Here is a 15378-nt window from a genome sequence, read left to right as displayed (position 1 = left end):
GGAGAAGGCAGAGGAGTTGAATTTTTTTCACAGATTATGTGTCTCATGCCATGCTATCATGACATGGTGACAGTTTCAAGAAATATATATATATAAAAAACAGTTTTATAAAAGTTGCATACTGCAGCTTTAATGCTCAATAAAAATTCAATAAATTTTTAAATAACAAAAAAGTAACCCAGTAATTAGAGGAATAATGTTAAAATCAAAAGGCAATGTTTATTATAACTGCAGCAGTGAGCAGTTCAGCTAGAATCATATTAGGACATGTCAGAGCTTCAGAATGACATGTAATTTATCAAAACAGACAAAGAAGAAGAAATTTAGCTAAAGCTAAATCACCCAGTTACTTCAGAATTTTGTTTTTGTTTTTCTATGCTATACCACAACAATTTACATGCAGCCAAAGCTTTGTTGCTTGAAGTTGGACACATAGTCACACAACAAACCTACATGAGCCTCCCAGATTTAACTGTAGTTTTCATGATAAGATCAGATAACAGTGCAGATGGTAACTGTATTAAAAAATTATACGTATATACTTGCTGTAACATTAATTGTCCATTCAGAACTGGAATAAATCTGAATGGAGTTTGACCTTTCTTCACTCACAACAATGCCAAAAGATTACATATCATGCTATGTGATTCATAATGCAATTTCAAATAACAGCAAGGCTGACCAAAGTGCAATAATAAAACAACAAAGCTAAACATAAAAGGCTAACAGAGGCCAAAGAACAAGAGGTGCACAAATGCTATAAAAAAAAAGAAATATCAAAAACAAATAAAGCAAGTACAAATGTAAAAACTATGAGGTCAGAGTAGGCATCTAACACTGGGTTGAAAGTCAGGGAGTAAAATGTGTTTTTAAACAAGATTTAAAAAACAAGAGAAGCTGCCAGGCTGACAGGCAAAGCGTTGTTCAATTTTGGTACTCCCACAGCAAAAGCTTTGTCACCTCTAAGTTTGCCTTTGGAACGGTTAAAAGCAACTGCTTTACTGACACGAGGGAGTGAGAAAGTATATATGGATGCAGCAGTTCAGATAGATAAGAAGGAGGAAAATTATTTAAAGACTTAAAAACTAATGGAAGAATTATAAAATGGATTCTGAAATGAACTCGGAAGCCAGTGAAGTGAAACAAAGCCAAGGCTGGAGAAATGTGTTCAGGTTTACTTGTTCCAGTTTTTTTTTTTAAATGGAGCAGCAGCATTTTTGCACCATTGGTATGCAACCAATGAAACCCTGACTATTGCCATTATGGGAAGTTATGAAAGTATGCATTACTTTCAAATTTCTTGAAAGATTGTGCCAGAAATTGTGCTTGTTTCAGATATGTAATTTTCTTGATGATTGTGCACCAATCATCGTTCTTTAAGATTTTAAACTTTTTTGACCACCTGCGCTTCTACTTTTCTAAAGGTGAGAAGCGAGTATGGAAACTATGGTGAGCAAATTGGATTTTGAGAGAACACATATTTCCCCTTATTTTGAAAAATACTGTTGCAACATCATATCTATTGTATTTGGATGTAAGTGAAACCAGGGACTTGTTTACAAGAAAACCAGCAAACTACACTAAACTGATTTTTCATTCTGAAATGGCACAGTCAGGTGAGGGCTGTGCTTGCTGTGGCCAAAATGCAGTGGCCATATCAGCCGTCCAGTAGATCAATTTTGTAAAACTTTCACATATTAAGTCTCCATCTCCAACCTCCTGATGTACCTTGTGCAGCACAGATATGCCTGTTGCACCACTGGCCTGCGACAATTTCCTCCACTGCCTGGGCTTGTCTGTCACAGCGCAATCTACAGCACTGTCATTTCCATATAACTCAAAGTTGTTCCAAATATATATTGCAGGGGCAGCGAAGATCAAGCCGTGCATATCAGCACTCAGTTCAATCTGCTCAGTTGAAAATACATTGCTGCGAAACAATTTTGAATGTTTTTGTTGGATGGAATATTGGTTTGACTAGTGAGCAGAAAAAGTGTACTTTGGTCTGAAAACGAAGACTTCAATGATGGCTCTTTGATTTTGGGTTCTCAAAAACATGCCATAACATGCATAAAGCTTTTATTTGGTATTTCTCTTTTCCTTGTACTATTTCTGCAGTCACTGCAATTACTAAGTTGTGCCTTAATATGTGCATGTAATAACTTGCTGTATAGCTCCAATTACAGCACATTTTTTTTATTGACATCTTTGGTACAAAGGTGTAAAAGTCTTCAAATAAAATATTTTTTTGCAGTAACATCTCTATGTCCTGAATAATTACAAGGGCCGTAGTTATTGGAATCACTAACAATTTCTATAAAATAAATTCAACTCCTTTTTTTGTAATTTAAAGTTGATTATAATTTCTAGGAACCTCTTTCTAATCCATTACTTATTGCTTCCCTTGACGATAAAAATGTAAATGACCCATTTCCCTTAGCCTCTCTCCAAAATGGAAAAGACAAGAGACCATGCCTTTCAAATGAGAGATGGATGAAAGTCATCGTGAAATTACTATAATTGTATGTATTACAGATGTCCGCATAAAGACTTCCAATAACAACACAGTAGGAGCAAAGATTTGTAAAAGATTTAAACAGCTTGAACTGTGACAAACAAAGCAGGTGAGGCATGCTAAGACATCTTGCCACACAGCCTATTATGTACTGTATTCATGCTAACAACTGCGCTGCTGTGCCACCACGAACAAATACATTTATCGTAACTGACCTAAAATAGCAAAACTTAAATCCGACTTGATATCAGACAGCAAAAGTGTGTCGTTATGTCTGCAAATATGCCGTTTCAGCTGTGGGAACAGGTGATTATTATTAAGAGCATCCTTCCTACCAGATACTGTGAGAACACACGAGACATGAATCTGATGGGCACAGAAATGACCACACTTATTCATAACTAAGGGGGGAAAATCCCACTGGATTCTCTTAGCTCACTAAATTTGTGTTGATGCAATAAGAGAAAATGGTATAATACTCACTTTGTTTGTAGAATCTATATATTTTGACGTAGTTGTTTTTCTTTTTAGAGCCCAACTGTAATTACCGACAGCCGTATATTGAGTGGGGCTTCTTCATTCTGCAGAAACAACTTTGACCAGGTCCCATAACAATTACCACCTATTTACGTATTGATTTACTAACAAGTGCAATACATGGTTTGGTGCGAGTCCAAACGTTAAGAGTGCACCGCATAGTTTGATTGTAGGAAAGTCACGAAAGTTGCTGACTCTCCAGTAGTTTTGATTAAAATTCTGTTCTACAACACTGTGATCATTACAAAGAAAAAATAATTGTGCTTTTCTGTTGGCGGGAAAGCAGGAAAGGCCAGTTGAGTTTTGACTTTACATTTGAATTAACATGTGGCCCTTATTTATCAGATTGAAATAATAAAATCAGATTTGTTATGCTGTATGCTTCACATGTGTGCTGATCTATGGCAAAACTGGAGTCCTGCAGAACTAAATCAGCTGTGGCATCTATATGGTTGGCATGAAAAATGACCAGAGTTGTATGTTAGAAAAAAATAAGGATTGAAATATAAAATAGTTATTCTAAAAAATGGAAAAGAAACATGTCTGTTTTGAACTACCTAAGCATTTTAACTCTAATGCTTAACAAAATAAGACTTGCACACATGAACAAAAGAACACAAGGTTACCATCAACTAAAGCTAATGCATTATGGATGGTTGGAGGGAAAGAATATGCAATGTTGCAATAGAATAGAAATATCCTTTATTCTCACTCAGTGGGGAAATTCAGGTGTATCAGCAGCAAAGTGACTATCAAAAGGAAGCTTGTAGATTCACACAAAGGTAAAATATAATGGACAACAGCGAATATGGATGGGTGTTTATCGTGTCATTTGTTGTTGTCATGAACATTTTCATCATCGTGATTACTGTTTGAATTTATTGTGACGATGCTTTTACTTGGTGGAATGTAGACAACAAAGTTAATTCTCTCTTTGTAACTGGTGTTCCAAAGAAGCGCATTTCAAAATGTCTGTTTTATTTGTGTTTGTGGGACAGTGACTGTAGTGACACGCAGCTACACCCAAACAGTTGCCTAAAACAGCTTGCAAAGTTTTTTTATTGTATGTTTTTTAAGATCCCTGTATAAAAACAGAACATTTTACATAATTAAAATTTCTTATTTCTTATCACCCATCTCTGATGACAAATACTAAGAAATAAGACTGTATAGTTATTAAATAAAATATTCAAGTTCTAAAAAAAATTTGCAAATAAGTAGTACAAATAAATAAATGTACAAACTGTGTACAAACTATATAAAAATGTTTCCTGGGAAGTAAGTTCATGTTGAGATGGCATACATAATTATTCCATACTCTTCTTTATCTTCCTACAACAGTTTTAATAAAGTATTTTTTTTTGCTGTTAAATAATTTTGTCTCCATTTTTTCCTCTTAAATAAAATGTCTAGGCATCAGGAAAAATTGCTTATTTATTTATAGGGTGCAGAGGTCTTTTCGTCTATTTCATGTTAAATATTCACAGGAATGCCAGACTATATGATGAACACAATCATCTGGTGGAGAGAGTGGAAGGAAGAAGTCTAGATTTTAGATGCTTTAGTTGAGGTGTAACTCCACGTTCAGGTTGTGTGGGAGGCTTTTTATTCATGCACATGTCACAAAAAACGTCTCTCTCTCCTTTCTCCTTCCCTCCTTACTCTCTACTCCTCCTCACGTCTGTCTCTCCTTCTTCACAATTTCGCTGCCCTAATTTCGAGACGACTGCTGCAGAGCGCGCTTGTTCTGTCGGCAGTCCATTTTTAATTTTTTTTTTTTATTGTTTGCCACTTCTTTAACACCTTCATAATGTTTTTCATTAGAATTTGCTGTCAGTACCCGTCAGTTCCACTCCATCCGATTACTGTGTTTTTCTTATTTCATTTTCATTTATTTATTTACTGTGGTTGCATCCTCCTCCGTCTATTGTCTGTTTCTTCCTCTACTGGGAATTCAATTATCCCGACCAATGTTTTATGATGTTTCATGACATTCACTGACGGATTCATTATCTCATCTCTTCGCATGACAGGATAGTTTCGCATACCTTCGCAGTGTGCATCTAGATTTATGAAATAATGAAACCGTTCCTGAAGGTTTTATTCACATGCTTAGCTTTCCTTTTCTCCTAATTACCAGATTTTTAGAAAAACCAATGAACTCATGGGAAGTGGTAGAAAATGTAAAAGTTTTCTTAAGTTTCTTTGAATTAACTCAGAGCTGTATTCTGGAGTCAATTTTTATTTATTTGTGCCGGTAGTTTTAACTTAAACAGCAGTGTTCCTTAGGGTATCTCCTAATTTGCAACACAGACTTGGAACTTTATTCAGCTATGCAAAAATATCTCAATTTATTACAACATATAGATAGGATAGGTTTTGGTTGGTAAATCTACAGTAACTCTAATTAAATGTTTCTGCTTTTTGTAGTTTTCCTTTTAAGTTTGGGCCAAGTAAGGACAAGATCTAAAGTTGCAGCAAGACTGTCACATTTTTTACTGTTTTTTATGGGAAGTGTTAACCTCTGGGGGTGATAAAAAGGTCAAAAACTCTCTGCCACTTTTGTGTGTTTGATCTCATCCTTTTTTTATTTCGCTCTTGTTAAAATTTCACAAAACCTCAGAGGAAAAAGAACCTCATAAAGCATGACACGAGAGTATGCTAATTCCGAGCCAACTCGCCTTTCCCTTCATTACGTGCGCTCTTTAATAACACTCTCTGTGTTGCAGGAAATGAGTTTGGCCATCCTGAGTGGCTGGATTTCCCCAGAGAAGGCAACAATCAGAGCTACCACTACGCCCGGCGGCAGTTTAACCTGCTGGATATGGATCATCTCCGCTACTGTCAGCTCTACGCCTTTGACCGGGACATGAACCGCACCGAAGACAAGTACGGCTGGCTGGCGGCTCAACCTGTAAGGACAACACACACTGACCTTTTGAAATTTTGTGCAGGGTTAAATAATAAAATCAGAATTTGAAAAATATTATGAAATAAAGAAAGGCATCTGAACCCTGTTGAGTGATGCGTACAAAACACGAAACACAGGCATCAGTGCTTTAACATTAATTCAAAAGATGGATATTAACATGGTTGAGTTTTCAGTGATGAGAAGAAAGACAAGTGTGAAACTACTTACTTGGATTTGACAGACTCTCACCCTGTCCAGTTGTTTAAAACACCCTTTGGAAAATCCAGTCAGGCTATTATTTGCCCCAGTATTAAATGTCTGCTTGTGACATTCATTTGCATGAAAAAATTTCATATATATAGCAGAATTCTGGTAATTTCTGCTCTGGTTCTGACTGGCATTGATCCGTTTTCCTATTTCTTTTAGTGGCTGCATACTTTGAATGCTTTGTATTAGCGAGCTTTGCAGTGAATGGAAGTAGCTGAAAGTCTTACTTTCTCCACATAATTAAGTGTTGACCACAATACCTAGGAGGGTTTTTTTTTTTTTTGGAAGAATCATAAAGCGTTCACTTTGTTGTGTCCTTGTTAGCTTTGGATTATTCCTTCTTTTGAAGATATGGTTCCAGTTATTTCAAAATCCTGCAACAAAACAATTTTAGTGAACAAAGACTGATTGTGGTGGGAGAAGACAACCTCGCCATTTTCACCAATTATTTTTTTAATCTCAAACATTTGTACCATTAGATATTTCTTGTAAGTAAACTTTTTTTTTTCAGTGTCAATGGGACTTTATGATTCCACCTAAAATATCATCAGTCATGTATAGTATTACCTTTTAGTTTAGAGATTTGTAGCTCTGTGTCCAAAAAGTTTCTTAAAATTATGTTTTAAAAAACACCAATAAAAAAATCTGATTGTGATTTACTTTGAATATTTTTAGATTGTTTGGTAATAACATGTAATGATTTTCCCCCTTTAGTGACACACAAAACAAATTAAAAGACTTAAATTCTATTTAGAGATTAAGTCTGTTAAACATTTGTTCCCAAACACATGTATTCTTCAGATAGCATGCAGAAATAAAAGCTTAAAAAATGGAGCTTGTTTTGTAAAATGACTTGTTTCTTCTTGCATCTTCTTGTGTTCTTGAGCAGTAATGGATTGCATTTGCATTTTCGAACTCCTATCTTTACCTATAATTGCGAGAGAAGAAAGGTTTAATTCTTGAAGTAGTGTGAAGATAAATAAAGGAATAAAACTGATGAAAATCATAACTAACAGGTCTTAGATGAGACTGGAAAACAAAACACCCCTAATATCCCTCGGAAACGGTTCTCAAAACAAAATCCACCTTTTGATGTCTCATGCTGACCTGCAGATGGATTAAAAGCAGCAGAATCTGAGAAATATCCCACAGCATAATTACACGCATGCTTAGATCAGAGGAATTATTTCTGAATTTTGCTCTAACATTAAACAGTGCATCTTCTTACATGCCATGGAAGTAAATGAGACGGAGCTTTGGATGTGAGGGAGAGGAAAAGGAGCCTTTTGGGAGAGTGATATGAAATGCTGTTCCCAGAGGACGCTCCTGGCAAAGAAGACAAATATCATTGGCACGAATGCTGACCTGCTACACACTGGAGGCTGTTTTTCTTGGCTCTTTATGTGTTTTTAGTGTAAAATGGTTCGGTAATTGACAGCTCCACAATACACCTTTAAGACGTCACCATCTGTAAAATAAGTCACGTGTAAAATAATTGCCAAATTATATAGTAACAGTGTGTGACTGTAATTGCCTTTAGGTGCTTTTGTGTATGAAGCTCCGGGATCTGGGGGAGAGCAGGGTCGTACATCACAAGCAAAATGTCTCCTAGTCATTTTATTGACACCTCAGCCGACTAAAGGCAGTGAAAAAGAAATTCCTGTTGATTCTTCAAACAGCGGGGCAGTTTTCCAAATCAAACTGCAAATCAAAGTAAATTTAGTTCAATTTAATGTCGACCCCTAAGCTGTTTTTAATGCCCAGCAGGGTTATTGGGCTGTGGAAAACTTAACTGCAGATGCGATATTTACTATTGTTGCTAAACAGAGGGAAGCAGAGCAGACACAGCTGGTGCTAAAGACATATTGTAGCGGAACAAAGAGTAGGGCCATTGGTTTCTTCAGAAATGACCTGGAAATTAGAGCCAGGCATTTCAGAGACTCCTATAAGAAAGTTTAGTGAAGTATGCTGAGAACTGGAAGATTTTCCTTGATTACTTTAACCTGTTTGTAATAATTTCTTGTTAAAATCTGAGCATAGCTGAATAGTTTTTTGATTATTGGCCCTGTAAACTTAACCTTACTCTGTAGTAGACATTGACCTCTTTCTGTTATCCTGTTGTACAAAAAATGTTTTTGAAAACATTGATGTTCTAATACTATTGCATTTTTCTATCAGGTATTGAGAAAGTTCCTTTAATCAGATGTTTTACCAGAAATCCTTCATTGGATTTTTTTAGGAACTTAGCAAAATGCAAGTTTTTCCTTTTTTTCTCTCTCTCTGCCTGGCAGGTTACTACCCTCTTCCCCAATTCCATTCAGCTGGAATTGGGAACAAATATTTGGGGAACATTTCACAACAAATGTCATTTCAAGGCACCACATGTAATACAGAGTGGTCAGTTTAGAATTTAAATTAGCAAGCATTTATCTATGTAAGCAAACCCAACCAATTACTTTGTATATTTACTACAAGGAAGCATATGGCAGCAGTATGGATTTCAATTAGAAATGTGCACAGATCTATGTCTATATTCTTCTATTGTCAAAAATACACAATTTTGCAATTGTGTTTCCATTAAGTAAGAAATTAAATTAAACTCATGTGAATAAGCTTGTTCACGTGATAAGTCATTAAAAATCATGGCAGTGGCGAATGTAAACAGTTACTTGAAATATTGATATTTTAGCCGTGGCGGTAGCACTCATTATCTATCAGCATCAGGGGAGACGTTGGCGTCTTATTCAGGTTTTGGTGCGACAGACCCGTTATACTTAGGAGAGGATACATATGCGGTATTTTGAGGAAATTGTAGTAGCTGATTTTAGAGAAGAGATTCAACACGTTTGAATAGCACAACTTTTTATGAACTGCGCCATGCTGTGAGTACTCTGGTGGCGTAAGCTGCACTGTCTGAAAAAACAAAAACAAACCATACACCTGATATTACTTCCTGTCAACTTTGGCATTATTTTTCATGAGGAGTAATTTTTAGTAACGTCCCGCTGTTGATCACATGACTCGTGTGATGTGAAAAATTGCTTGAAAAATTGCTTAATATGGCTGAAAAAGCACATTATCCTGGAGCAAAAACTCTTGGTCAAAAAACGTTACTTTTTTAAAAAATTGGCATGTTGCCACAATTTTACGGTTAATGGAAACACAGTAGAGGATGAAGAATTACACTGAGTGACTAAACATCCAGCAATCCCTCAGTAAACATGTGGCGCGAGTGGAAAGGAAAGACTAAGTCAAACTTAGGATGAGTAGTTTTCTGCTGCGTCTTCTGCTGGATTTTTAACTGTTTAAATCCAGTATGAGAGAGGTAATGACTGAAGGTGTAAATAGACAGAAAAAAAAAAAACATACAAAACACTGGTCAGTAGACAGGTGTTTTGACCACTGGTCTGTTGGTCAAAGCCAATAGACCATTCCAATTGTAAAATCTGAAAATACATGTTCAAAGCCAATAGACTAGAGGTTCTCAAGACTTTGTGACCCTGAATGCCACAGGACCAATGGTGAGCTTTTCTTGTCCTGCTGAATTTGCGTGGTTGCATAATAAACGTACTCCTCTTCCAGCCTATTCACTGTCCCTGCCGTGCTAAACAATCTAACTATTGATTTAAGGGTTAATATGTTACTTGTAGTCATTTCCTGATTTAAGGGGATCAATTTACATTTACTTGAATGTTATGTTCTCTTGTATATTTTGGAAAACTAAGAGAAATGGGGAAAAAGAGTAAATATTTAATATTAGTCTTTACATAACTACACACCTCTGCCTTTCTTTTCAGACATATTCTCTCACACTGTATTCATACCCCAAAGAAATCATAATTACTGCTCTAATAGGTCATAAAGGGGGCAAATAATTGTAAAGGATGCTCTGCGTTAAACTCTGCTGTGGATACTGTAATTACTGTGCTGTTATTCCAAAGTAGAATCGCTCAGCTATAGTTCAGTATTGTATGGCCTTTAGTTATTAAAAAAATCCTATAGTAATACATCAAAAGAATTACGTAGTTTGTTTTGAAATGCAAAACAAATCGGATCTAATCATCTTTTCATAAACTAATACATTAGAATGAATAATTCAAAACATTCTACCTTTATAGCTTTAGGATTGTGTCATTAAAGTGGACTCTTGGGAAATATTACAGCACATACAAATAACAGACTAAATAAATTATCTGAAGACCAAACTACAGCGGGAGATAACATTTCTATTGCCGTAGCTCCTGTAACTGACCCTTTGTGTCAGACTCTGCAGAGCAGCTGCTGAGAAAAGTCTTATTCATTTATTCAGGGGCTAATACGATACCAGAAAAAGACTTTGTCGAACATCATTCACAGATAATGCCAATAATGTTCAGAGATTCAGCTGTAATAACCAGATAAGTCTGAATCCTCTGCAGGGCTTATCAATGACATTGCCAAGGTAATTGCATTTATTAGATACATTCTATAGCTCAGCTGGTTCAATATTTCAGTGCCGGCCTGATCCAAGGACGTTTTGTAGTTGAAAGGAGGAGCACGGTATGATTTGTCAGCAGTTTTCTTTTCTTTTTTTTTTCTTTTCACTTTGTCTCAGGTGCAAATGAACTGAGGGGAAATGGAAACACGCAGGGAGACTTTGTGATTTGTGGAAACATCAGAGATGTAGAGCTTCAAAGGCATAAACTGTGGATGTGAACTGAAACTTCTGTCAATGCAGCAAAAGCAGTGCTGGATTTATAACAAAGGAAAGAAATGCCAATAAAAACCAGAACACCATGAGAAATGGACTTCAGCATCCACATTGGATGGGCTGATACCCTTTTCTCACCGTCTGAAGTTAATCAGACCAAGGCTCTGATGTTTTAAGTCAGTTAGAATTACCAAAAGGATTTCTGTTTGCTAAATGCAATAATGAGAAAAATGGTTTTCACATCAGAACTTTACCTAATTGTCCTCGGTATTTGGTAGCATTTTCTTTGAACTGTATGACTTGGGTCAAACCTCTTGGGCTTCCTTCTACAAACTTCTCACAAAAGTTTGTTGAAGTTCTGACACCATTCTTCCTGGTGTCAGAACCAAGAAGTATCGTCAGAACAGTCCAGTGTGTAGGTTGCCTCGCTTGAACATGTATTTTCAGATTTTACAATCTTAATGGTGATCCCAGTTTTTTATATTCCTAATGAATACAACCAAAACAAATACAACGATGGTCATTGTGGCTGAAAAGTTCCACTTTAGATTCATCAAACCACAGGGCTATTTTTTTTTTCTTTTTTAACAATGAAGGCCTTTGTTCCTCTGTGCATTTTCAAACTGTAATCTGGCTTTAATATGTCCTTTAAGGAGCCTCTGATTGAAGTCACTGTATTTGTCTGTTAGGTCAAGAATGTGAGATAACTTTAGAAAATTAGATGATATGGCAGCCAAACGTGATGTGTTATTTTGATGCATTATTAAAGTCGCAGTGACAAACTTTAATCATCCCAACATGATATAATGAAGTTGTAATTTAAACAGATAGCTAAAAGTCATATTTCAAGATAATCACCCAATTAAATTATCGCTATGACAACATTACTCTGACATTTCATCTTGAGATCTCTCATTATAATTACGTAGTCAGCTCCTTTCTAGATAATTTCTCACAACCATAAAAAAAATTCTAAAATCATGCAAAGATCGGGTGAGAAAATTGGCAAAATTGTGGGGCTTTTAATGCTTTTCGCCAAACACGGTCAAATGACAAATGCACCAAACCACATTAAGGATTTGAGCTGTTAAAATAACTGAGATGTTTGGAAATGTTGTCCTAAAACAGTCTTACTAAGTTTCATATAATTTTCTCTCTTGGTAAATTGAGAGCATCTGCAGCTGACTAAATTTTTGTCACAGTGGGGGAAGAGGAGTAGACTGAAGGGCTGTGGACATTCTTTGAGCCATTTCCTCCCCCCCGTCCAAAAAAAGAAAATCTTCCTGAGAGTGCTGACTTCACAAATGGGGATTCATCCTGCTCTCTTTCCATGGCTAAGATTGACTCAGAACTGTTCCAGGTCAGTGTGACGCTGCAGGCGGTGACAAAAACAGAAACTCGACTGTCTCTGAGACCTAACTTCAGACTAGAATTTCTCACTTTGATATCAGGCAAACATATGTTTGTTTATCTCATGGGGACATTGCTGTGGAAATCTAATGCATAATTTGGATTTTGTAAGCAAACAACAAGAGATTCTACATATATTTGCAACTGGTCTGAACAGCAGCGTAGACGATTCACATGTTTTTTTTAACATGTATGTAAAACTGAATCACCTGGGTTTATTTGACCACTGCTTGCTAGGTGCAAGCTAAATTTTATTTTGCAATTCCAAAGCAGTCGCTGTAAGCCAGACGAAGTTGGCATTACTTCAGAGCACTTGGAGAAATGGAGCGACTCCAGGCTGTCAGCTCATTTCTTTAACCTCCATCCTCTCTGCCGGTCCAGTTGCAGGGGTGCTTATCATCTCGTTCAGCCGTGAATATGCTGCCCTGAAATTGGCTTGGGGAACAAGGCACCAAAAATAGGAGGTTGGGTGACATTGATAATCTCTGCTAATGACACGTTAGCCGTGGCTTGCTCCAGAGGAGAGAGAGGCGCCTTTATCACACGCAGCTGTCTAAAGCTGACGGCGTCTGCCTCACACCATCAGGGCCGCTGCTTTCTGCTGATGAGAGCCATCTGAAATTTTGATGTGGGAGTGCGTCTCATTCTTTTTGCGTATCTGTGCTCCCCTGATATAATGTGACCCATTATAACTGTTTAAATCCAGTATGAGAGAGGTAATGACTATTCATGAAGAAATACTTAACTTTAATTTTCCCTTCGCTTTTCCTCCTCCAGGCCTACGTCAGTGCCAAGCATGAAGGGGACAAGGTCATTGTGTTTGATAGGGCAAATGTGCTCTTTATCTTCAACTTCCACCCCAACAAGAGCTTCCAGGACTACAGAGTGGGTGTGGAAGCACCAGGAAAGTATCCTTTTTTATTCTGATATGCCATGACATGTCTACTTTCTTTTCAGACACTGAAATTCCTTTCACGCAATCTAATGTTACTAACAGCAATAATAGCCTTCTTACCAGAGATGGTGAGTCGAGTCTGGGCCTTAGTTGAGTTGCACTTTAGTTGTACAAAGAAAATTTCTAACTTGACTTAAACTTGTGCTTAAAAGAACCTAGATGTTAACCCATGTTCTCAAGACTTGAAGCTTGTCTTCATTTTGCTCTTTAAAGATTCGGGACTTAATTTATACTCTTGTTCAGGTACAACAGACTGATGCTCTGAACACTTGAGATTTGCCTTAGATTTGCCCTTTAAATGTTTGAGACTTGACTTGGGCTTGATTTCTGGGACCAGAATCTCATAAACAATCTTTATATTATGCAGTCAAGGTGAGAGTAAGACTGTAAGGGCAAATCATTTGAGTAAATAATTAATGTGTCCATTCTGAGTTACTGTGAAGTAAACATATGACAGGTTGTCATGGTAACGCTTGGTTCTGCCTTTTTTTATTTGCATTTAATACCACCATTGAGTGAGCATCTGCTTAATGTGAGAAATGTAGCAATTTTCTCGGGAAGGAAAGAAATAAAATAAATAAAATAGGTGTCACAAATATAATGCATTAAAAGAATATTTGTGTTAAGAGTCTTTTAATGCTTTTAAAGATTAAAAGAATCTTTTAATCTTTGCATTAAAAGACTGCAACTCTAACCAGATGGTTAGAGTTGGTGTGTTTGTTTTGTTAATGAGGGATGTTTGTGAAATGTTTCCTTTTATAACCTAATTCATAATGATCTCTTGAATATCTTTCCAACTAAACTCTGTATTCAATAGCTTGGGGTAATTTCTGAACAAAAAAACATTGCATGCCTTCAACATTTTCTTCTTTCTCTGTTAGGTGAGTGCCTTTATAATACTTTCAGGTTTTCAAAATAAAAGCACTTTTCACAGTTACTTTTAGAAATTCAGTATTCCCTCTGATTCCCTTATTACATCATGCCTCACTCTCCATTTGATAATCTGTCGGTACACCTTTAGACAGGTTGACTCTTCAGAATTGAAAGAAATGGTTTTAAATACAGACTTAGTAAATAGATTCCCAATCTTGCAAATCTTTGCATTTAAAATAAGGAGGGGAAAAAAATCTATTAATTCTATATAATGCCCTGTATTGTGGTAGACTAGTGTAAACAACATTATTCCAAAAAAATTTTTTCAGAACTATTTCGAGTCCTGTCTGTGTCTTCCAGACATTTAACAATAATGAGTGTTTACCGTTTTTTTATTTTTTATTTTTTTATTTATTTTAATAAAAATTCACATACATACTATACCTTGGTAATAATCACAAATTATTAGTAGGGCATATATTATTTTAATGTAATATCTTATAGTTCTATTCCAAATAATTCACAGCAGTTGATAAGGTTTTGCAAGCTTAATTGCATCTTCTGAAAATTATAAAGATTTTGCATATAACTGAATTTAGCGATAATAATTTTAATACTTAAGCTACTGTGATTCCATATTTTTGGCCAAAGAGATGACAGATGAAGAGACACTGCTCATTTTAAAGACTTGAGATCTGAATTGCGTTTGGAAAAAAGTGACTTGTGAATGTCACTGCTATTGACTTACCTCTTTTAATGCATTATATTTGTGACACCTTTTTTATTTATTTTATTTCATTCCTTCCCGAGAAAATTGCTAACAGTATTTTGCCAAGATAATAATAGGAGACAGAAAATTGGAAAACTGCAAATGAACAATCCACACACAGAGAAGTGGACTCCTTAACTTGCTAGAAAATATTATTGTACACCTAAGGAACTCTGTGGCTTAGTCAAAACTGTATGCAAGTCCCCAGATAATGATGCCTCATTATACATATAATATAAATTTAAAGTAATAACCACATTCCACTTATATCAGCTGCATTGGGAAATGCTACAGAATTGCTAATGTAGCAGCTGATACAGTCTTCACTTCTCTCATTGTCAGCACTCTTCAAGAAATGCTTACAACAACAATGTGTCAATCATCATAGTTTCGTTCCTTACTAGATGCTAAAACCGGTTATGTGAAAAAGAATGTGAACTCTCCTTTAGTT

At 36.0% G+C, this 15378-nt stretch overlaps 1 protein-coding gene across 2 annotated transcripts in view; it reads left to right on the top strand.

The window, feature by feature from the left end:
• The window catches only part of gbe1b (glucan (1,4-alpha-), branching enzyme 1b), a 116068-nt gene that overhangs the window by 71294 nt on the left and 29396 nt on the right, over positions 1 to 15378 (top strand). For both annotated transcript variants that reach the window (XM_028044699.1, XM_028044700.1), the window contains 2 exons: positions 5782 to 5966; positions 13108 to 13238. In XM_028044699.1, the coding sequence (XP_027900500.1) occupies positions 5782 to 5966; positions 13108 to 13238 (316 nt within the window). The remainder of the gene's footprint in view (positions 1 to 5781; positions 5967 to 13107; positions 13239 to 15378) is intronic.

Source organism: Xiphophorus couchianus, chromosome 18 (genome assembly GCF_001444195.1).
Source record: "Xiphophorus couchianus chromosome 18, X_couchianus-1.0, whole genome shotgun sequence".
Classification (NCBI taxonomy): Eukaryota; Metazoa; Chordata; class Actinopteri; order Cyprinodontiformes; family Poeciliidae; genus Xiphophorus; species Xiphophorus couchianus.
Note: the sequence above shows the minus strand (reverse complement) of the source record. Positions and strands in the feature narration are given on the sequence as shown.